General features: G+C 37.8%; 1 protein-coding gene across 3 annotated transcripts in view; it reads left to right on the top strand.

The window, feature by feature from the left end:
- INTS9 (integrator complex subunit 9) overlaps nucleotides 1-23,372 on the top strand; it is a 102,807-nt gene that overhangs the window by 22,552 nt on the left and 56,883 nt on the right. For all 3 annotated transcript variants that reach the window (XM_042934960.1, XM_042934959.1, XM_042934961.1), the window contains 3 exons: nucleotides 8,707-8,834; nucleotides 17,603-17,663; nucleotides 20,994-21,056. In XM_042934960.1, coding sequence (XP_042790894.1) covers nucleotides 8,707-8,834; nucleotides 17,603-17,663; nucleotides 20,994-21,056 — 252 coding nt within the window. The remainder of the gene's footprint in view (nucleotides 1-8,706; nucleotides 8,835-17,602; nucleotides 17,664-20,993; nucleotides 21,057-23,372) is intronic.

The following is a 23,372-nucleotide window of genomic DNA, read 5'->3' as shown; positions in this document are numbered from 1 at the left end:
AAATAAAAGGCACTAGTGAAGTTATTAGCAATAACTTATTAGTTATTAGTTACTAATAACTTTATTAGTGCTTTTTTATTAACACGTATGGGAAATATCCTCTCCCAATCTCTGGCTTGTGTTTTCACTCTGTTACTGGTGTCTTTTGAAGATTTTCATTTTACTTTATTAATTTTTTAATGTCTATTTTTGAGAGAGAAAGAGAGCAAGCGAGAGCGGGGGAGGGGCAGAGAGCGATGGAAACAGAATCTGAAGCAGGCTCCAGGCTCTGGGCTGTCAGCACAGATTCTGATGCAGGACTCAAACTCACAGACCACGAGATCATGACCTGAGCCAAAGTTGGACACTTAACCTTCTGAGCCACCCAGGCGCCCTGAAGATTTCATTTTAAAGTACTGTAGTCAGGTTTCTTAATCTTTGTCTTATTTGTACTTTTTTGTCTCTAAAGAAAGTCTCCACTACCCTAGGGTAGTAAAGAACTTACCCTCTTTTTATTTTTCACTAAAAGTTTTAAATTTTTTGCCTTTGTACCTTAAGTATTTAAGTCCTCTGGAATTGATTTTTGTGTATGGTATGAAGTAAATTTTTTCAGATGGGTTGCAAACTTCCCCAGCATTATATATTAGAAATGCCACATTTATCATATGGCAAGCCCCTGGATATGTGTGTCTGTTTGCTGGACTGTTTATTTCTATTTCATTTGTCCATTAACTATCACAGTTCAACATCCTACTGTTAATTACATTATAGTTAAGTTGTAATATCAGAAAATTTAAGTCTTCACTAATCATTGGTCTTTAGTTTTTTCCTAGGTAATCTTAGCCCTTGACTCTTTGATATGATTCTTAAACTCTATAAAAAAGTAGATTAGTGAGAATTGCTATTTTTGCAGAAGTTTATTTTCCTTTCCAATTAATATTATCTCTGACAAGAGTTTTATAAAATTTTTTGTTAAAGATTTTACACTTTTTTACTTTTATGGTGCATTTAAATTTTTGCCATATAAATGGTATTCTAATTTTTAACTCTTATTACTTTTTACTAATTGTTTATTGCTGGCATGTAATAGCTTAATTAAGGGGCGCCTGGGTGGCTCAGTTGGTTGGGCGTCTGACATCAGCTCAGGTCATGATCTCATGGTTTGTGAATTCGAGCCCCAAGTTGGGCTCTGTGCTGACAGCTCAGAGCCTGGAGCCTGCTTCAGATTCTGTGTGTCTCTCTGTCTGCCTCTGCTCTGCTCCACACTCTGTCTCTCTCAAAAATAAATAAACATTAAAAAAATTTTTTTAAATAAAAAATAAATAAAATAACTCAATTAATTTTGGTACTTTGATTTTTGTATCCAGCAACCTTGATGAACTCTCTTATTAGCTGTAATAGTTTGTTTTCAGAGTGTCTTTTAATCACATCAACTGGGAACAGTGACTTTTTGTTTCTCTATTTCTAATCATCTTTTTTAGTTTTCTTGTCTTATTGCATTATATAACATTTCCAGGTATAGTGTTGAATTTAAGCAGTCATAGTGAGTATCCTTGTTTTGTTTTGTTTTTTTTAATTTTTTTTTAACGTTTATTTATTTTTGAGACAGAGAGAGACAGAGCATGAACAGGGGAGGGGCAGAGAGAGAGGGAGACACAGAATCTGAAACAGGCTCCAGGCTCTGAGCTGTCAGCACAGAGCCCGACGCGGGGCTCGAACTCACGGACTGTGAGATCATGACTTGAGCCGAAGTCAGACACTTAACCGACCAAGCCACCCAGGCGCCCCTCCTTGTTTTGTTCTTGACTATAAGTTTTGTGTACTTCATCATTAACTATGATAAAGGATTTGGTTATGAACCTTTTATCAAATTAAAGAAATACCCTTCCATTTATAGTTTGCTAGGAGTTTCTGCCTAGAATCAATGTTGTGGTTTTCAAATATATTTTCTGAATCTATTGAGATTTGTTTTTTCCTATACTCGTTTATGTCTGAATTATATTAATAGGTTTTCTAATGTTGTACCAGGAAGCAAAACTATTACACAAAAATCAATTGGCTAAAAGTATTTTTTTTAATATTGTATTTGAATGAGAAGCAACCAAAGTCACTTCTTTATTTCACTGCCAGGGAGAAAAGCAAACTAAACCTGTTTTCTCTTTGCTCATAGATATACATAGTGAATATATGACTTAGTTAAATAGACAAAGGAGAAAAAGGAAATAAATGGTGATATCATTTATAACTTATTTCATTAACACAATTGCCTATAAAAAGCAGTTCATTTATAGTGCTGTGCAATTGTCCCAAACAATATTAAAGAGCTTTTGGCATTAACTCAACCTAAAGTTATAGTTTACATTAAAGATAATGAAAAGTAATTTCAGAGCAAAACTACTTTACAGTGAGAGAATCCTAATACTTTTTTTTTTTAACGGAAGAGAACACCCAACAAAAGAAAATTTCTGTTATGATGGATTATAGACTAATTTAATATTGTGATTTAGTTGGGATCTTTGCTTTATCTTACATTAGCCAGCTAACTAATTTTCTTTGTTCTCAACTAGATTATAAATTCAGTCTATGTTCTTATCAATTCACATTGTGGCCTTTTAGAGCACATTATCTCTGCAAAAAAAACAAAAACAAAAACAAAAACTTGTTTTTTTAAATCTCTGATGATTCTTTTTTCTCTGTGTTACATGAAATGCCATGGTGGTTAAGTGTACTCTTTCTGGATCTCACTGTCCTGCATTCGAGTCCTGATACAGCTCTTACAACTTTGGGAACATGTGCAAATTTCATAATCTCTGTGTCTCATTTTCTTCATTTGTAAGATAGGAATACACTTCCTACCTCATAACTTTCTTGAGAGGATTAAAGAAGTTAAATATAAAGTTTTTACAGAGTGCCTTACACTGCAAAAAACACCATATCAAAATAACTGTGTATATTGTTATTTTAAACAACACTAGGAAGTAGAAGAACATACATGATATTTTGGTCCATGATTCTTTCTGCAGAAGACAGCCAATTCTCTAAAATTCAGTTTGCTATGACCAAATTGCCAAGTGTACCAAATGTACTAATTTGTTAAATTTTCTGGTTTTGTTTTATGAAGTTTACAGTAATTCGTACTGCTTTTGAAGATTTCTGTGAGGTTAATTTGGCCAGTTGTCATTTTGTCTTCATAGCAGCTTTTGAAAGTATTAGAACTGCTGAAACCTGAGGTTGTGATGTGAGTCTTGTTAGTAATAGATGTAATATTCAGAAACACATATTTCACGGTCAGTAATCTGAAACCTCCAAAGGGTATGTGCCTAAGTGAAAGGAGAACTAGAAAAGTATCATTCACTTGCTCAAGAAGTCAATAAGGAAGATGGTCTCTGCAAGGAGCTTGAGCCAATTGCTTTGAGAGTGTTGAAAGTCTGATTTATATAATGTTAACCACTTAATGGACTGAGCCACATAGGCGCCCTCGCCTGAGTGCATATTGTAATCAGCTGTACATTTAACAGCAGAAATTTCTAAAATGTAACAGAACAATAAAACTGAGAACATAAGTTAAATACAAATTGAAAGGCAGGGGAGCCTGGGTGGCTCAGTCAATTGATCATCCGACTTTGGCTCAAGTCATGATCTCTTGGTTTCGTAGGTTTGAGCCCTGTGTCAGGCTCTGTGCTAACAGCTTGGAGCCTGGAGCCTGCTTCAGATTCTGTGTTTCTGTGTTTCCCTCTCTCTCTGTCCCTCCCCCGCTCATGCTCTCTCTCTGTCTCTCAAAAATAAATAATTTTTTAAAAAGTTAAAAAAAAATTGAAAAGCAAAATATACTTAACATTATTGATAATTGAATAGTTGCTTATGTACTAAAGAAAAATATTAAAAAAAAAATTTTTTTACATTTATTTATTTTTGAGAGACAGAGAGCACAAGTGGGGGAGGGACAGAGAGAGAATGAAACATAGAATCCGAAGCAGGCTCCAGGTTCTGAGCTGTCAGCACAGAGCCCAACGCGGGGCTCAAACTCAAAAACCATGAGATCATGACCTGAGCCGAAGTCGAAGGCCTAACCGACTGAGCCACCCAGGCGCCCCTAAGGGAAAATATTTTAAATTGTAAAGGAAGAAAAAATAAAATTAATAGAAGAAAAAAACACTGCATTGCTCCTGGCTTGAGAAATGTTATTGTATAATAAAAATGGCAGCATTCTGTAAATTCACATATAGATTGAATGAAGTAGCCTCCATTGACATCTTTGGGGAACATGAGTGTTTAAAAGTCTAGTCATTCTAATTTACTTGAAAATATTACAAAATATAAATGTTACAGCATTGGTATTAAAAATGAAAAACAAGACCAGGGAATAAAACAGAGGCTTCAAAAATATAAAATATTACAGAACTTGGAGGTGTAACTTACAAACCAAGAATAACTTAAAGGTGAAAGGAATCACCTTTAATGAATTTTGCTAGGACCCTGAGGAAAATGGACTTAGGTTTTTGTCCCTGTTGTGGATAAGAGATCAATTTAGGACTATTTACAAAAATCTATTTTCAGAGATCAGTTAGGTTTGTCACCATAATAGCTATTCTTCTGAAATGTGTCAATATCAGAAGGAAAGCAGCAAAGGCAGAATAAGGATAGTTGTTAAACCTATCCAAGTTGAGTAATAGGAGTTTATTATACTAGTTTTGCTTACTTGTATATTTGGGATTTTCCATAATAATTTTTTCAATGAAAGTAAAAAAAAAATGGGAAAGATATATAGTGTGTATAACTGATAAAATTTTTATCCAAAAATATGAACAATGTTTATATATGTTAAACATATATGTTCTATAACCACATTCTATTTATTCAGTGGAAAAAAGGGATCAACAGGCAGACAATGAAGTATTGATAATAAATCATTACACAGAAAAACCTGCAGCTTTGGTATTAGTTAGAAATAAAATTAACATGAAAGCATTGGTGTGTGTTTATTAAGCTAGAAAAAAAAGTGTGAAACCTTATGTTGGCTAGAATATTCACTTATGTACTTGGTAGTGACTGTATCTAACTAGAGGGAAAACTAGCAATAGACGGTATTTATAAAATTGTTCACTCACTGTCCCTACTCTTCTGGGATAACAAGTATCTAAGACATTAGTGAATGCTACTATAGAATAGAATTTCTTCTCTAAAACGCTGTCGATTTAGGTGGCCCCCCAAATTTAGGTGGCCTTTTCAGTCCCTTAACGGTTCTATAACTAGCAGTAAACACACTCTGTGGGTCAGGCACTGTTTCCATTCATTTAGACCTCACAACTTAAGGAGGGTAGTGTCTGTCTGTATCTTACAGATAGGAGGATTCAGTCTTTGCAAAATGAAGTGATTTTCCCCAAATCACATGTTAATAATGAGCTCAACCAGGATCTGAGCCCAGGCAGTCTTATTTCAGACCCCCTGCTTTAAATCATTTCTCCAAACTCCCTCTCAGAATTAAAACCTTGTATCAAGTAGTTGACTTTCCTTTTGAGGGCCATATAATTGCTTTAAGATGGCTACTATTAACATTCAGCTTCATTTTAGTATAGCTTCTAGATGGTTTTGACCATAATGCTGATGGGAATAAGCAGTGAAACAGATCTTCTGATATATAACTGATGTCATTGTAAATAGGTACAGCCTTTTTTGGAAAGCATTTTGGCAGCATATTTCAAGAGCCATAAAATGCTTACATTTTTTGACCTAGTTAATGCCATTTCTGGGAATCCTCTAAAGAAATAGTCTAATATGGAAAAAGCCATAAGCACTACAGTGATCACCACAGCCATGTTTGTAATAGAGCAACTGGAAGCAACCCTGAATGTTCATCAGTAGAGGAATGATTAAACACACCATGGTATATTTACTTAGGCAGCCAATAAAAATGAAGTGTGATGCAGCACAAAGAAAACAGGCATCTTGAGTTTTCAAAGTAGCACACAGCAGTATGTTTACAAAAATTACATTCTTTACAAATATGAAAAAAAGATGGAATAGAAAACTGTGTGTAATATTTTTTCTTTCTGCTGTTTTTCAAGCTTTTTGTAATATAAATTTATTCCTAACCTTAAGATTTAAATCACATGATTACCTAGTGTTTTTGTGTATTCGTCTCCTAACCCTCACTAGATTATAACAACTGCTTGATTATAAGCTGTGTGGTTGCAGGCTGCATGTTAAAAAACATGCAGAGAGCATCACTGGACACAGGCAGACTTCAAGAACCTTGCAGGTGCTTCATTTACTGGTTGCATGAACCTCGGCCAGTCACTCTGTCTCACCTGACTCATTTGACCCATGAAGTGAGCAGTGCAGTTTGCAAAGCATGACTAGAATCTTTGGAGTCAGGGGACCTTACTGTGTGTGTCTTTGGCTCTTAGACAAGTAGCTCAAACTTTGTAAAGCTCAATTTCCTCATCCATAAAAATGGAGCTAGTGAGATCAAGGTCTGGCACTCCTTTAGTAGATGCTCTGAAAATGTTCCTTCCATTCAGTTATGGCCCTTATAAAGTGTTCCTCACCTTTCTCTTTGCATGACAAGAGCAAATATAAAGTCTTTCAGCTAACTTCTTTTGTCTGAAATCTTTTGAGCAGCAGCTTTTACACGTCTGTCTTCTAGAGTAACTTGTTACCTGTAATTTAGAGTTAAGGATGAAGGAAGAAAAGATTTTGTCATTCAGTATGGCCAGCAAACTTTTCAGTTTTGTTGTAATCCTTTTCTTATCTGATTATAAAAAAAAGTAAGTGGCCATTGTTGAACATGTGAAAAATGTGGAAACCTGGAAGAAGAAAGCTATGCGATAATCTTCCCACCAAGAAATAACCATTATATGTTTCATTTTATTTCTTCTTAATTTTTTCTAAATATGACTTTTTTTTTTTTTTTTTTTTTTTTTTTAAGTAGAACTATAGGAAAGCTCTCATTAGATCGTTTGTATGTTTGGGGCAAGTTTATTATGACGTTTTCTGTTTGCTTTGAGGTAGTGTACCTTTTTGTATTTTAATATTCATTTTTGAGAGGGAGACAGCACAAGTAGGGGAGGGGCAGAGAGAGAAGGAGACACAGAATCTGAAGCAGGCTCCATGGTCTGAGCTGTCAGCACAGAGCCCAATGCAGGGCGCGAACCCACAAACAACAAGATCGTGACCTGAGCCGAAGTCATACACTTAACTGACTGAGCCACCCAAGCGTCCCAAGGTAGTTTACCTTTAACAAGTAATTCTTATACAGAGATAAAGACCAAACTAGCAATAGGGAACCAGATGGAGGATGGGGTAAGGATAGCTCTGTCTTAATTAGTAGGACAATTTTTTCTGTAATTCTGATACCTGTCAAAGAATGTACTTATGTAAAGTATAATTACCCGAATCATACTTCCTGGACTTTTTTAGGACAATTACAATTTTAAATAACTTGTGATATTTTCATTGCAGGTTATCTTGTACCATTTCAGACCATGAGTTGTGAAGTTTGGTCTGGAAAATATAATCACCAGACATAAACTTGGAATAAAAAAAAAAAAAAGCTTGCAGAATAACCACAATTTCTTGGCTCTTGTCCTTATCATTTTTAGAACATGCAGTTTTAAAAAATCGTCAGTCCCTGTAACATCCTCTGGAGAAAAGGCGGAAATTTATCCAGTGACAGAACCAACAGAGCAGCAAATACCTAGAAAGGCAGCCTGACCTACTGTGTCTGTGCAGGGCCAGGCATTGATGCCACATTACCCTGACTTGTGTTGAGCTTGTACTGAAATCAGAAAGAGAGAATGTTACTTGTTGAGGGATTAAGAACGTCGATCCTTCCATTTCTGGGCTTTGCTGTTCAAGGCAGGCTTCTCCGGAATGACTTTAAAGGTGGGGGGAAAGGTGTTTTCCTTCTTCCATTTCTTTTCTTCACAGCAGTAGTAGAATTATGAAAGGTGACAGGGTACACCCTATATAAATAATTTTCATTGTGGCATATCTGTCATCCCCACTACATCGAGGAAGACATGAGAAATGTTTGAGGTCAGTGTATTGTCTTGCCTCATCACTCTCCTTGGAATATGCCATTGTGGCTTGTGCCCTTTTCACTTTTGAGGTCTGCTTCCACAGGCAAGAGACTGTTGATTGGTTGGGAGTAGGTGCCCCTCACTCCTGCTTTAGAATCTGCACATCAGGACAGTCACTTGTCCTTTTGAGTCTTGTCTTCTGACAAGGAAGGGCCATAACTCCTTACTGATACTTGCTTGTTAACCCTTCCCAATCATTTCCTCTTTGAGGAAAATCACTTATTTACGGGAGAAAACCTAACCTATAGTACAGTTTGAGAATCCAGATTAGAATTTAATGGACCTCCACAGCGTTAGGCAGTACTTAGGTGCAGTGGGATAGTAGAGATTTGGAAGAGTCGTGTGGGAGTGGGACAGATAACTATAGCCTGTAAACCTTCTACTTGGAATAACTTTGGTCTCTTCAAAACTGTGTTTGCCTGAGATGGAACTTGGTACTCTGTGAAAAATGATGACCTGAGATTTTTGAGCTGCTGAGGGAAGTGGTACCCAGAGCTGTAAAAGGGAGGAAGCTGCATAGAAAGTTAGCTGAATCTACATGCTATTCTTATGAGAGAAAATGATCAGTTCTACTTAATTCACTATATCACTTCTTAGATTTTTTTCTGTAACTGATTATTGATAAAAGTGATTTTATTTCTTTCAGTATTGCCTGTCAGGGCACCCAACCTTACCATGCAATGTGCTCAAATTCAAATCAACTACTATTATGTTGGACTGTGGACTGGACATGACTTCCACTCTCAATTTCCTTCCTTTGCCACTTGTTCAAAGGTATGTGCTGCTGCATCTGAGACAAAATGAGATTTCGTTTTTTGAAAAATGGTACCGATTAGCATAGAGATTACTAGTACCTTGTGTGTTGTCCTTAGTTTACTTTGTTCCCTAAAAATGTTCTTTATCAGAATCATTTCCTTTGGCTGGGTTGATGGAAAGTGTTGTATTGATTTATTGATTGACTTCTTTATTATAACTTCTGAGCTTCTGTAAAATGTTCCTGCAACTGCTCTATGCAAGTGAGGTCATGTATATTTCATCTTTCTTGCTAATTCATATAAGAGCTGATAAATAGTCAGCTGATGAGCCCAAGAATTGAATTTTAGAACCATTTAACTGCCTTTGCAGCGACTTGACATCATAGAGCCTGACATTTCTTTTTGATAGGTATCTATGGATTATATTCATAATTGTCAGCTGTAGATATCATAGAATCATATATGAAGCCAAAGTCCTTGTCTTAAAGCAGATATCTCAAGACTATAGTCACCACTGTTTACTCTTACAAATACTTTGTCATGGAAATCGGCTTCCCAGTTTGCTGTTATTTGGAAGCAGCAATTTATAAGAGAAGTGGGTAACTTATATAAGCAAATATGCTCCCAGTAACAAAAAGTGGTATCACATAGGAGAGACAGAAAAGCTATCTAAAACAGATTTAAGAGCTTAAAAGCATAGCAGCCTAGGTAAACCATCTAATATACCTCATTCCTGAAGATATCACCGTATGCAATGATTATTCATAATGATAATCTCCTGAACCATCTAGAAAAAGTATAATTAAAAATCTTTGGGTTTTTGGGTTTTGTTTTTGTTTTTTTGTTTTTTTGAGACAAGGAATACCAATAAGGTAAAGGGGACAGAGATAATTCCAGATTACGTTTTGTGTAAAGCTGATAAAATTCAGTTATAATCACACCTAAAACTTAGAAATACATTTATTATCCACAGATACTATCTATCTCTATATATATTTACAACTGTTTCAGAAATTGTAGGTATCACGTATATTTCTGTACAAAAGTGACTGACAAGTTATTTCATACTAAAGTAGCCTGATATTATTGTCTGTTTATCCCCCAAACATTACAGTGTCCATTTGTTTGTTGTTTATTAAGAATCTGCACTGGACTGGAGCAGGGGATACAGATCTAAACAAGACCACTTTCTTTTTCTCGTGGAGCTTACATTGTGTTGGAGAGAAAGTATTCCACAGTTGAAAATTTCATTATACTTGTGTTAAGAGAACAACTATACACTTGTGATAATTACTAAAAAAAACAAAATATAAGTACTATGAGAGTTTCCAAGAGGCAGCCTCTATGCACTGCGAGGTCATGAATTACCTAGGTGCTCCAGTCCTGAATTGGGCAATTTTAGCTACATATTTTCCCTTTCCTGTTCACTTTTGTCTTTACCTAATTCTGTGTTCTCACAGCCCTGGCTCAGCATTGGAATCCACTTCTACTCTCTCTTCCCCTTTGTCATTGTTCTTCTCTCAGAGGGAAGTTATACTAGAGGGATGATTGGCAACCCATATGTAGTTCCTTAAAAAAAAAAGTGTTTTCTGTTGCTCAGGCCAGAAACCTTAGAGATACAGTTGGCCAAAATAGTATCCCCAGTCCCTCCCTAGCCCTTCATCCTGTTTTATTTTTCTTCATAGCACTTGTCCTTACATTATATATACATATTTAGTTTATATGTTGTCTGTCTTCTCCACTAAAAGTTTTATAAGGGCTGGGATCTTTTTGTTCACCACTGAATCCCCCTTGCCTAAAATACTTCTTGGCACGTAGTAGCTACTCAGTACAAGATTTGTCCTATGAGTGAATCTTCTCTGGATTCCTGCCCTCTTGAAGTGTGATTTCATTATTCATTATAATCTTTTCTTTATCTTGAACCTTCCCATCTTGATTCAGTTCTTCCCATTTAATTATGCTCAATTACTTCTAACTTAATATTTAAAAAAAACTTTTTTAACCTTCTCTCGACTCCACTTTCCGTTTCAGCATTACTAACTCTTCTCCAGTCTATGTGCCCACACCACCTACCAGAACACCTCTCACTAGAATCACAAATGACTTCGTGTCATTAGATGCACGTTTGTCAGTTCTCATCCCCACTTGGCCATTCAGCATTGTTCTCCTCCATCATAATGCATTCCTGGTTCTCCTCTTCTCTAACTCTTCCTCTTCTATCTACCTTGGAGATTCATCTTTTTTTGACTGACAATCATATATCAGAATTCTTTGATATCCAGTACTTGGCCATCAGAGTATCCACCAAGGAAATTTCCTAAATGCTCAGGGCTTTGATTACCATCTAAACAATAACCTACAAATGTGTATCTTTAGTTAGTAATCCTCTTCCGAGTTCCAGATTCATAAACCCAAAATGCCTACTGAGTTTCTCTCCTTGGATGTGGCTTTGGAGGTACTTCAAAACTCAGCATGCCCCAAGCTCAGCTCATGAATTGATGGTTCAGAAGAGAAGACCCTCCCAGACCTGGTTATCCCCCCACAGTACCCTATCTTAATGACTGGCATGCTGTTCTGAAAGCCAGAAAACTGGGAGTTAACTTAGATATGCCACTATTTCTCATTCCCCGTATCCAGTCTTTCATGAAGCCTTGTTAGTTTTACCTTCTCAAACAGTTTCGAATCCAGTAACTTCTCTTTAAGTTCTGCTGCAGGTGTTATCGTATTTTACAGGCATTACTGCCAAGGCCTCCTCATCAGTGTCTTCAGTTCTGATCTTGCCCTTTTCTGAATCCAGAGCCATTTTTGTGTAACTTTTTCATTTTGAAATCACTTCAGATTTACAGAAAAGTTGCAAGAATAGTACAAACATCTCCCAGTTACTCTTGTTAACATTTTATCATATGTACTTTTATAATTTTCTGTTTATACATATGCATACAACTTTTTCTGACCCAGTTGAAAGATACAGACAGGATGCTCCTTTACCACCTGAATACTTGAGGCCTATTTTCTAGGAAAAAGGAAATTATTTTACATAACCACAATACAATAATCAAAATCAGGAAACTCACACTGGCACTATGCTAGTATCTAAGCTGTCTACCTTCTTCGTATTTCCCAAGTTACACCAATTCATATTTCAGTATAATGCCTTTTATAGCAAAGAAGAAGAATAACAGTAGTGTTCCAGGATCCAGTGCAGATCACACATTTCATTTAGTTGTTTTGTCTTCAGTCTCCATTAATCTGGAAGAGTTTTGCAGTCTATCTTTATGACCTTGCCATTTTTAGGAGTACGGGCTAATTATTTTATGTAATGTCTTTCAGTTTGGAATTGTCTGATACCTCTGCATGATTAGGTTAGGATTATTTTGATAGAAATACCACACAAATAAATGGTGGTATATGTTATCAGAATGCACATGATATCAATTTTCTTCAACATTGTCTTGTAGAAATATACATCTAGTCTTGTCTCTCACCTGTTTAAAATGTTTCACTGGTTTTCATCGCTCTTAGGATAAATACCAAGTTCATCTTGGTATATTACGGTTTATGCCTACCCCTCTAGTATCTTACTTTTTATTTCCTTTTAGTTTCAAAGAAATCCTATTTCTTGCCTGGGAGCAGTCACACTCATTTTTTCCGTCAGTCGTAAAGGCTCTTCTCCCCCAGCCCCATCCTGCTTTCCCTGAGCCTACTTCACAGGAGCTCGTGTTTCAGGTCATTTATGACTTCAGTTTCTATATAAGAAGGACATAAAGATGGTATTCTGGTCGGGTGAGGGGGACAGAGTGTGTGGGCCTCTTCTTGAAGTTTCATTTGAATAACCTTCTATGTAAGATGTCCATGCCAAAGGCTGGTGAGAATTACTGGAGGAAAATATGGGTCTTGTCTTTCTCTGTTCCCTCCAACCCTGTCCTTTGGCCCAGTTTCCCCTTGAATCTAGGACTGTCCAGATCTCAGCTCAGTCATCAGACCCAGAGAAGTCTTTTGATGCTGCCTAGACCAGTCCCTCTTTTTTTTTTTTTTTTTTTTTAATTTTTATTTTTTTTTTTAATTTTTTTTTTTTAATGTTTATTTATTTTTGATACAGAGAGAGACAGAGCATGAATGGGGGAGGGTCAGAGAGAGGGAGACACAGAATTTGAAACAGGCTCCAGGCTCTGAGCTGTCAGCACAGAGCCCGACGCAGGACTCGAACTCACGGACCGTGAGATCATGACCCAAGCCGAAGTCGGCCGCTTAACCAACTGAGCCACCCAGGCGCCCCTAGACCAGTCCCTCTTTAGGGAATTTTGTACCATCCTGCATCATCATTTTTAGTATCTTCTTCTCTATTTGTGTGATTACTTGTAATGTCTGTCTTCCCTGCTAACTTGGGGACAGGTATGTTTTGTTCACCGTCATATCACCAGCATGCCTGACACATAAATATTCATTAATGAATGAGTGAAGATGAACAATACTCCTACAGTACTACACCAAATGTTGAAGTTCTTCCCTCCATGTTCCCTTTTTATGGAAACACTTCCTCCACCCTCACCTCCTAACTCCTATTCCCAGCTCTCCCACAACACCACACGCTGTCAAAGGTGCCCTTCCTATGTGAAGCTGTAACACTTCTGCTTACCCCATCATGCTTTTATATTATTCTGTTTAATTGCTGTTTACCATCTCGCTTTACTAAAGTGCAAACTCCTAAAACTCAAGGTTTATTTTGAACTGTCATTACATTACAGTACATTGTTATGTGCACTTTGTATACTTGGCTCAGAGTAAGCTTTTATTAAATATTATTTGAATGAATGAATGTAGTCATGCCTCTTAGATTATTTTCTGATTATAAAAATAATACATTTCAAAATAGGCATTTGGAAAAATGAAAAGTATAAGGGGAAAATGAATTGCATACCGTGTTCATTCTAACTTTTGCTATTTTGTTAGGTAACAGATTACTTTTAAATGCCTTGGGTTATTTATTTACTTATGGGAATATTTTACCTAATTTTTATACTTAAAAAAATATTTATTTATTTTGAGAGAGAGAATGAGCGGGGGAGGGTAGAGAGAAAAGGAGAATCCCAAGCAGGCTCTGTGCTGCCAGCACAGGGCCCAACATGAGACCCAATCCCACGATCATGACATGAGCCAAAATCAAGAGTCAGATGCTTAACCGACTGAGCCACCCAGACACCCCGATAATATTTTACTTATTTAAAAAAAAAATAAACAGGGGAAGGGGATTAAGAGGCACAGACTTCCAGTTATTAAGTAAATAAGTCACAGAGATGAAAAGGACAGTCATTAATATTGTAATGTATGGTAATCTGGTGACTGCAGTTCTCATGGTGAGCATTTAGTAATATGTAGAATTGTCAGATCAATATATTGTACACCTAAATCTAATTTAATGCTGTCAGTCAACTATACTTCAATAATATAAAATACTGAAAAAGATCTTGTATACATGTTTTTTCTCGACTATATTTTTAATGGCATTCTTTTCTAAGAAATTATTAAATAGGGGATGCAAAGATGTGTTAATCTATAATCATAATTTATCTAATATCTTCACCTCTCATATTTTAATAAGGTATATTTCTATGGAGACCCTTCTTCTTCCTTGCTTTAAAAAACTTATGGGGTGCCTGGGTGGCTCAGTCGGTTGAGCATCCGACTTCAGCTCAGGTCATGATCTCACAGTTTGTGGGTTCGAGCCCCACATCAGGCTCTGTGCTGACCGCTTGCTTAGAGCCTGGAGCCTGCTTCAGTTTCTGTGTCTCCTTCTCTCTCTGCCCCTCCCCCGCTCAGGCTTTGTCTCACTGTTTCTCAAAAATAAATAAATGTAAAAAAAAATTTTTTTTTAAAAACTTAGGGGCCCCTAGGGCTCAATCAGCTGAATGTCCAGCTCTCAATTTCAGCTTAGGTCGTGATCCCAGGGTGGTGGGATGGAGCCCTGTGTCAGGCTCCCCGCTGTGTGTGAAGCCTGCTTAAGATTTTCTCTCTCCCTCTCCACTAGTCCCTCCCCCACTAACTAACTAACTAATACAAATTCTGTAATCATTAAGAGCAAAGTCCTAAGTCCCTTCCCTTTTGGTAGCTTAAAGTGTACTGACTCTTTATGATTTAGTCATTAACTGAGTGGAACTCAGTAAGTAAATATTTTCATCTCTGTAGTCAGCATCCCTTTGCCGTTTGGTGACACGTCTGTGGCCCTCATTTTTGGCACTATTGTTATAACATGGCCAGGCTCTTTGAGCAGTCATTCCCATTTACTGGCAATTTCTCAAATCCAGAACAACCACACATGTTTTATAGAAGGCTTTGATGTTTAAAAAAAGTATTTAGCAAGAGTTAAAACTATAGGATCTTAGGAGCACCTGGCTGGCTCAGTTGGTAGAGTATGTGACTCTTGATCTTGGGGCTGGCTGTAAGTTCAAGCCCCATGTTGGTAGAGATTACTTAAAATAAAATCTTAAAAAAAAAAAAGGTTGGGGGGGGTACCTGGGTGGCTCAGTCAGTTATGGGTCTGACTCTTGATTTCAGCTCAGGTCATGATCTGACTGTTCGTGAGATCACACCCCATGTCAAACTCTGCGCTGACAGCATGGAACCTGCTTGGTATTCCCTCTCTCCTCTTGCTGTATCTCTCCCCGACTTGTGTTTTTTCTCTCTTGCTCCCTCTCAAAATAATAAACATTAAAAAAAAAAAAAAGTACAGTATCTGAAAATTTTACGTTTTAAAAAAGTTATTTTTGGGCTCCTGGGTGGCTCAGTTGGTTGAGTGTCTAGTTCTTGATTTCAACTCAGGTCATGATCCCAGGTTCATGGGATTGAGCCTTGTGTCAGGCTCCATTGTAAGTGTGGAGCCTGCTTAAGGTTCTCTCTGTCTCTCTCTCTCTCTCTCTCTCTCTCTCTCTCTCTCTCTCTCTGTCTCACACTCTCACTCCCCCTCCCCCTCCCTTCCTCCCTCCACCCCTTTCTGGCTTTTGTACTCTCTTGCTTGCTCTCTTGCTCCCTCTCTCGCTCTCTAAATAAACAAACAAATTTCTCTGATAAGCAGTGTACCATTCTGATCATTTGTTGAAGACAACTAACTGAATCAGTTATCTGTAATTTGAAGGCTGATTTCTGTGTGTCTGATGGGAAACAGAATGCATGTCCTATGATTCAGTTCACTTTTAAAGGGAAGTGAATATTTACAACCTTCCTTTAGAGAGCTAGCATGCACAGAATGAGAACAGTATTCACACTGTTTTGTCATTACATTTTTATCTGAATGCTTGGTTTTTTTAATCTGACCTGGCAGTCAGTGTATTTTTCAAGAAATAAGTCTATAAGTGAAGACACACGTGACTTTGAAACGAGATGGGAATTAAAGAGCTAATGATAGAATATTTTTCTGTGAGGTTAGTGCAGAAAACTCCCAGAGTTTAAAAAACAAGTTTATCAGGTATAACTTATATGACCCAAACTTACTCTGCTAGTAGTAATTTTCATTCCCAAGTGTGAAATCAAAATTCTCACTTTTTGGTAAATCAAAGCAAAATGTAAACAGAATGTAGGCAAAGCGTATGTGGGACTTCCTAGTCTTTACATTCTCACACCTTCTCTGTAAGTTTTTAATTACTTCAAAATTAATAGATATCCCCCAAATTCCTATTGTTTTCTGAAATTAGATGCATGTGTATTTTTATTCAGGCTTTTAGCCTTTCCTAGAAGATTGGAAAATATTCACAATATTTATGTTTCTTATTTTCATTCTCTTTCACCTAATTACAAAGTCAGAATTTGATAAACCTATTTGGCAAGAGGCTAAGGGACTGTATATTAATTTGGTTTCTGATTATAGTCTTTTAGTCCCACACTGTTACCTTGCCCTTAATTTTTACTTTACAGACTAATTTTGTGAGGAGGCGCTAAAATCCTGTTGCCACCCAACTTGTACTCCCAACGTGCTTTTCTTCACCTAACACCTTGATCATTAAGTTCTTCTTTTAACCAGCATATTTCTCCCTAAGGTATTTGCATTTTCAGCCTTCAGCATAATTCTGCTAGTCAACTGATAGCACACAGTTAAAACCTGAGATTGCCAGAAGTGCATGATTTCTGAATCTAGACTTTCTTAGTGTATCCTACATGTGAAACGAGCCTCACCTCCTAGAAATTATTCACCTATGCTGTCATTTTGTAACACTCAGGAAAACTAGGTTCGTTTTCCAGATTTGGAAACCCAAGCCACAGGTGCAAAGTGACTAATCCACTTATAAGCAGTGGATGTGGAATGTGGACTTGACCAGAATTCAGGTACTGTATTTTTATTTGCAGTGAATTCAGACTGATAGGCAGCTAAGTGTTCTTGTCAGAACACCTGACCCCTCTGAGTCTGTTTTCTCATCCACAGTATGATGATCCTGTTTAGCCTTCCCCGCAGGCTTGTTGTCAGGCACAAGCAGGGTGAAGTCAGGGGCAGTAATTGGAAAACTATAAAATGCTCTAGTGTCTCATCTTTCTTTTTTCTCTTTATTATTTTGCATAGGATTCTTTTAATTTTCCCAGTTGAGTGCTAAACTCTTTGGCTTGTTAATGTTCCATCCCCACATAATTCTTAAGCTTGCTACAGTGTGGTTATTTTTCTTTCATCTTTTTGATTAGTGTTTTGGGTGGACATTGTTGCCAGTAATTTCAAACTGTTTTTAACTTTATGGAGATGATAACAGTCACCATGAAATCACTGAGGACTGTAATCGATTTAGGATAATTTAATCTTTTGTTTTGCAGTCCCAGGCTGTCTAATCTTCCTGGCTGGTCCCTAAAGGATGGAAATGCTTTCTTGGACAAGGTAATGATAACTGAAGCATATCTATACCCAGTGGAAAGCCATCTTGTCACACCAGAGCCACCGTATAGTACTGTGACTGATGGGTTCATTTTTTTCTCAATATATTCTCTCAGAAAAAACCCAAGATCCATGTAGGGTCTTCAGTACTTGGTGATTATTGTCTTTAAGAGCCTTTTAGGGAATCTCAGTGTTCAAATTCAGGTCCAATTTGCTCGTATGTAAAAATCTAAAAACTTCTGCTGCAAATACATTTTATCACCACAGAAAGAAAACTATTATTTTTAGAATTGCGATGAGAGTTTCAAAGGTAATACTGATAGAGAGTTCCATCCAATTCATTCTATTTTCAGGCTAGACTGACACCATGACTGGAAAGAGTAAAACTTTAAAAAAAAAAAAAAAAAAAAAAGACTTTAAAATCCTCAAGTATGTGAGTTTTAAACTGCTTCTATCCATGCTTAGGGAAGGTGGGGCTTTGAAAAATTTTGGTTCTTACTCTTTGGGTGAGGAGAAGCCATGGAAGATTGCAGGAGGGCAGTGTCATCATCTGATCAGATCTCTTGCTGCCTTGTGGGGAACAGAGTATGAAGCCAGTGTTTAACTTCCCAGGCAATGTTCTTGGGGGAGTGGGAGAGTAACATGATCTTGGGTGAATTCAAATTGAGGGCCTTCCAAACTATGAACTAAGATCTCACTCCAGCCTTTCCTGGTAGCCTGGAATGGATAACCTTATAGGTATGAAAAGAGAGCACACAACTAGGAATCTAGGATTTGGGGCCCTACTCTGACTTTAATCATGGACTAGCCCTACAGTAAATGACTTAAATAACTTTTTTCTTCAAGGCTATTAAATTTTTGACATTGGATTATCATCACAATAATTCCTTCCTCCGACCAGTTTTTAGGCAGTTAATTTATAAATGAGAGACCAAAGGTACAAAAAATGTTAAAACTATAATCTAGTCACATTTTCTCCTAAAAAAAAAATCACAGGCAAAGGAAGGTCAAAAACTGTGAAGCTCATCCATGCCATTCTCAGTCCTCTAAATCATTCTTCCTCTCCCAAGTTTCACAATTGAAAGACTAAAGAAATTTAAAGATCCTCAAAATGACTCATCCGCATAAGGCATTTCCTTCTTGTAATAGGTACTGTTAAATAAAGAGGGGATCTTTTTACAGAATTAATTTCTGTAACTGCATCCCAACCTCCAGTGCAAGGCAAATGCATAATTTGAAACCAGGTTTCCCTCATAGCCAACTATAAAATTATGTGACATTCAAAAACCTGTGCACCTGATTTCAGCCTAACTCTCCTGCTGGCTGTAAATCATTATTCCCTGAGAAAGGCTCAGAAGCATCCCATTACCAGTGCATTGTGAGCGAAAATGACTTGCATGTGTATGTGGGAGCATTTCATTAGAAGGGAGTGGTGAATAAAATACAGGGGCACTGTAAGTGCGTGGAATGCAAATATGCTTCTCCAGGCCAGAAAGCGTCAGAAGAGGCTCTGTCATGTGAGCTAGACATGCCCTGATGTGTAGCATTATGGAGAAGAAGATTACATAGCCAGTTTAAGAGCAGTCAGGGCTTTGAAATTTCCCATGATTTGTCTCTAATCATATTTAACCTCATCCTAAGGGAGTTGGGAGTCTTCTCCCATTAAACATAATTGTTCATTTGTTTTTAGCTAGCAGGTACATTGTAATTAAGAACTATTTTCAGTCCGTTTTTGGCTTAGTGTTTCACTGTTTAAAAGGTAGTCATATAAAGAGAGGAACCGGAACCAGAGTATACTGTGGAAGGTAAGGGGAGGAAACCTTCTGTCAAGGTTCTGATATAAGACCTGTAAAATTCAAAAGGAGAATTACACAGTTAATACCCTAATTTCAGATAAAGATTGAGAATAAAACCATTCAAGCTCCCATGTGTAAAGACACTTGTATATGAATATATAGAAATACATGTTCAATGACTAATGAAAACATGATGGAACAAAATTCTAACAGTATTTTTCTTTTTCTGGAAAGAGCAAACTGTCGAGCAAATTCTCACTTTTACTGGTTTCCTTATAAAGTCACAGAAAACTTTGACCTTGATGAAGCAAAAAATCCTCCACAGATTTCAGTTTCAAGTATAATGTGGGAAGATAGCCACTCGAGTGGCTTTCTGGAGGCATTTGTAGCAGACCCCATAGGTGGCCCCCTCGTGCCTCTTCAGTGTGCTGCTCTGTCATAATTTCAGCTGCCCATACCTGTATGAGTCTGCCGGAGAGTTTTCCCCTGAAGCTGCACAAATGCAGGAGTTACCGTGTAAATAAATATCCTAGATCCGTTGCCTCTGAGGAGGGTAACTCCAAGGTGTGTGTTTCACACCATTTCTCAGAGTTCCCCATGGGAAGAAGTCCCAGCTACCCACAGTGGGGTACAGCTTAGTAACATACCCATGATCAGCCCCCTTCCTTTCCCCTGATCGCCCATCAGGGCTCTCATCCTCCTGCCCTTTTTTCAGCACTTCCGTGTTAGCTTGCACTCACCATTTTCTCAAGGTCTGTTTATGAGGGAATTCAAACTAAGACATATTAAATATGGTAGGGCACAAGCAGAGTAGGGAATTGTACTGTATTCTCTTTCTATATAAGTGTACTTTTTTCTCTTGAATAAATACATGTGGTTTATAATCCCAAATGAATTGTGCGCTCCGTGAGGACAAAGGTTACGTTCACAGAGGTGATAGTAGTGGTGGTGGTTTAATCCCTACCCTCTGCGCTTCATCTCCCTCCTTGCTTGCCCCTTGTCCCTCACCCCTCGATCCTTGGTAGGAGGAGAAAAAGCCTCTAAGTCGTTTGTCCTTGGCCAGGACTCCTAACCTGATTGCATAACAAAATCATTAGAGGTGCTTATTATAAATACAGGTTTCAAGGCCTCATATCCAGATTTCTAATCCCTTGATGGGGCCTAGGAATCTTTACTTCCATCAGCGTTCCCAGATGATTCTGATATTGCTGGTATAGGCTATGTAACTATTACTTGGGAAGCACTGCATTGTGATTTAGAAAGCAGCGTATATCCACACATGCTTGAAGAGACATCGAGAAATGCGCGTTGAAGCCCCAAGTCAGCCACCAACCAGCGTTTTTTATCCTGCATAAGACACTTAATCTCCCTGAGCCTAAACACGAAAGCAGTTGGCCTGAATAACCTTCCGACTTCCCTCCAACTCTCTAGCAGTCTGTGATTCTTCATGGAAAGTTTGGTTTGGGGATGAAGTTTCTTTGGTGCTATATCTGTTGGATATCTCTTCCTAGAATTTTTTCCTTTTGGTTTCTTTTAGGAATTAAAAGAGTGCTCAGGTCATGTATTTGTGGATTCTGTGCCTGAATTCTGCTTGCCAGAGGTAAGATGAAAGTGATTCTTATTGTAGAAACAAAGCATATCTTGTCATCTCTCAAAATGGAAGTCAAGAAATAATCTTAAGGGGCTTAGCTTTCTGTTTTCAAAATGAAATGAATCTATTATTCCAGGCACATTATCATGCAACTAAAATATAATCATTTAGGAGCGTTTTATATTATCTGTAAGAAATTTAACTCTCCTTTTTGTATTCCTAGCTCTTTCTATAATCCCCACTGACACTTGTACCAGGGCATAGTTCTGAGCATGATACAGAAATAACTCAAGCCTTTCAGTTTTGTAATTATATCCCTGTGTCTTAGATTAGCCATACTGTTTGTAGTCTTGCTTACAGTGGGTAATTGGGAATTGCTGTTATTCAACCAATACAGTAAACTGTAATATCAAATATTGCTTGAAATTCACAGATTCTGAATTGAGCCACGGATACCTATTCACTTACATATTATTATCACAGTGACACTTGTTTTAAGAGTTTGGGGTCAGTTTTATCATTTTAAAGAAAACAAAGGTCAGTTTCCATTCATTTTAATTTTTTGTTTCCTTGTTTTTATTTTTTTTAATTTTTTTTTAATGTTTTATTTATTTTTGAGACAGAGAGAGACAGAACATGAACGGGGGAGGGTCAGAGAGAGGGAGACACAGAATCTGAAACAGGCTCCAGGCTCTGAGCTGTCAGCACAGAGCCCGACGCGGGGCTTGAACTCACGGACCGCGAGATCATGACCTGAGCCGAAGTCGGCCGCTCAACCGACTGAGCCACCCAGGCGCCCCTGTTTTTATTTATTTTTGAGAGAGAGACAGAGAGGCGAGCGGGAGAGGGTTAGAGAGAGAGGGACAGAGAACCCGAAGGAGGCTCCAGGCTCCAAGCTGTCAGCACAGAGCCCAACACGTGACTCAAACTCAGGAACCATGAGATCATGACCTGAGCCGAAGTCGGACACTTAACCAACTGAGCCACCCAGGCGTGCCCCTGCCCCATTCACTTTAAATGCAGCTAAGTAATCTCAGTTGACAGAGTCCTGATCTCTAGAGCGGTCTAGATGGCATTCTCAACAGACAAAGTATAGGGAGGCCAGTAGCTAGTCCCAGGTTCCTAAGGAAATCAGTGAGAAGCTACCATCCTGGTCTTTCCATGTACCCAGTGGATTATGGTGCCTCTAGAAAATACTGTCACAATTCAGTGCCAGAAGAAAATCTGAAGTACTATTTCCCTTATTTTTGTACTCTTTCTCCGTCTCTTTCCATTTTAACACCTTCTTTGATATTCTGTAGATAAACTTGTTTTCTCTCGTTGAATTATGTGTATGTGTCCTTTTGGAGTTGTGGAGCAAGATTGGTAACTGAAGGTGGCAGACAAGGGAACAAGTTTGAGATAAAGTAGTAAGAGAAACAGTGAAGGTAAAGAGTTGCCAAGAATCCTGAGCTCTTCCTAACTGCTATTCAAATCTTTTGTCACCTTCATTTGTCATTTAGGAATTGGTGGGGCAGGTCCCCATCTGTTCAAAGATTCCTAATCCCAGGTGCTGCATTTATTTTCAGCTTGCTACATATGGCACTGACTGCAGCAACCTTCAGTTTATGGACCACAGTGTAGAATTTATGAATTGGTGTTCTGATGACTTTCGGACCTGCTCCATTGAGTACTAATCAGTTAGAAATTGGAATTAAATAATTCGTATTTTGGGCACCTGGTTGGCTCAGTCAGTTAGGTGTCCGACTTCGGCTCAAGTCATGATCTCACGGTCCATGAGTTTGAGCCCTGTGTCAGGCTCTGTGCTGATAGCTCAGAGGCTGGACCTGCTTTGGATTCTGTGTCTCCCTCTCTCTCTGCCCCTCCCCTGCTCATGCTCTGTGTCTCTCATTTAAATGTTTTAAATAAACATTTTTTAAAAATTACTATTTCACAGTTCACCTTTCCTTGGCTAAAGGATTATTGATATATTTAGGCTTCTAGAGCTATGTAAGTTTTTTCAGCTTGTATTGTCTTGTAGTTTGTGTCAAGTTAGTAATAGTCACTATTTTAAGGTAGAGGCAGGGCACTGTATGATTGGGAGAAAATAGGAGAGTCACAGAATCAGGACAGATATACTTATTCCAGTGCAGTCTTCAGAGACTTATAGGTGAGTTAATCCCAGTCTTCCTGGAATTTAAAATCTAGTGCAACTACCTTAAATATTTTTGTATCTGCCTAAGTCCACACTGTAGACTGAGTATAAAGTCTAGGGCAATATAGTAAGAAACCAATAAATTATGAGTGTTTGACCCAATTCATGGTCTATAGAACCCAAATGTCTAT

The sequence above is a fragment of the Panthera leo genome, chromosome B1 (assembly GCF_018350215.1).
Source record: "Panthera leo isolate Ple1 chromosome B1, P.leo_Ple1_pat1.1, whole genome shotgun sequence".
Lineage (NCBI taxonomy): Eukaryota > Metazoa > Chordata > Mammalia > Carnivora > Felidae > Panthera > Panthera leo.
The sequence above is the reverse complement of the archived record's forward strand: the minus strand, read 5'-3'. Positions and strand labels throughout refer to the sequence as shown.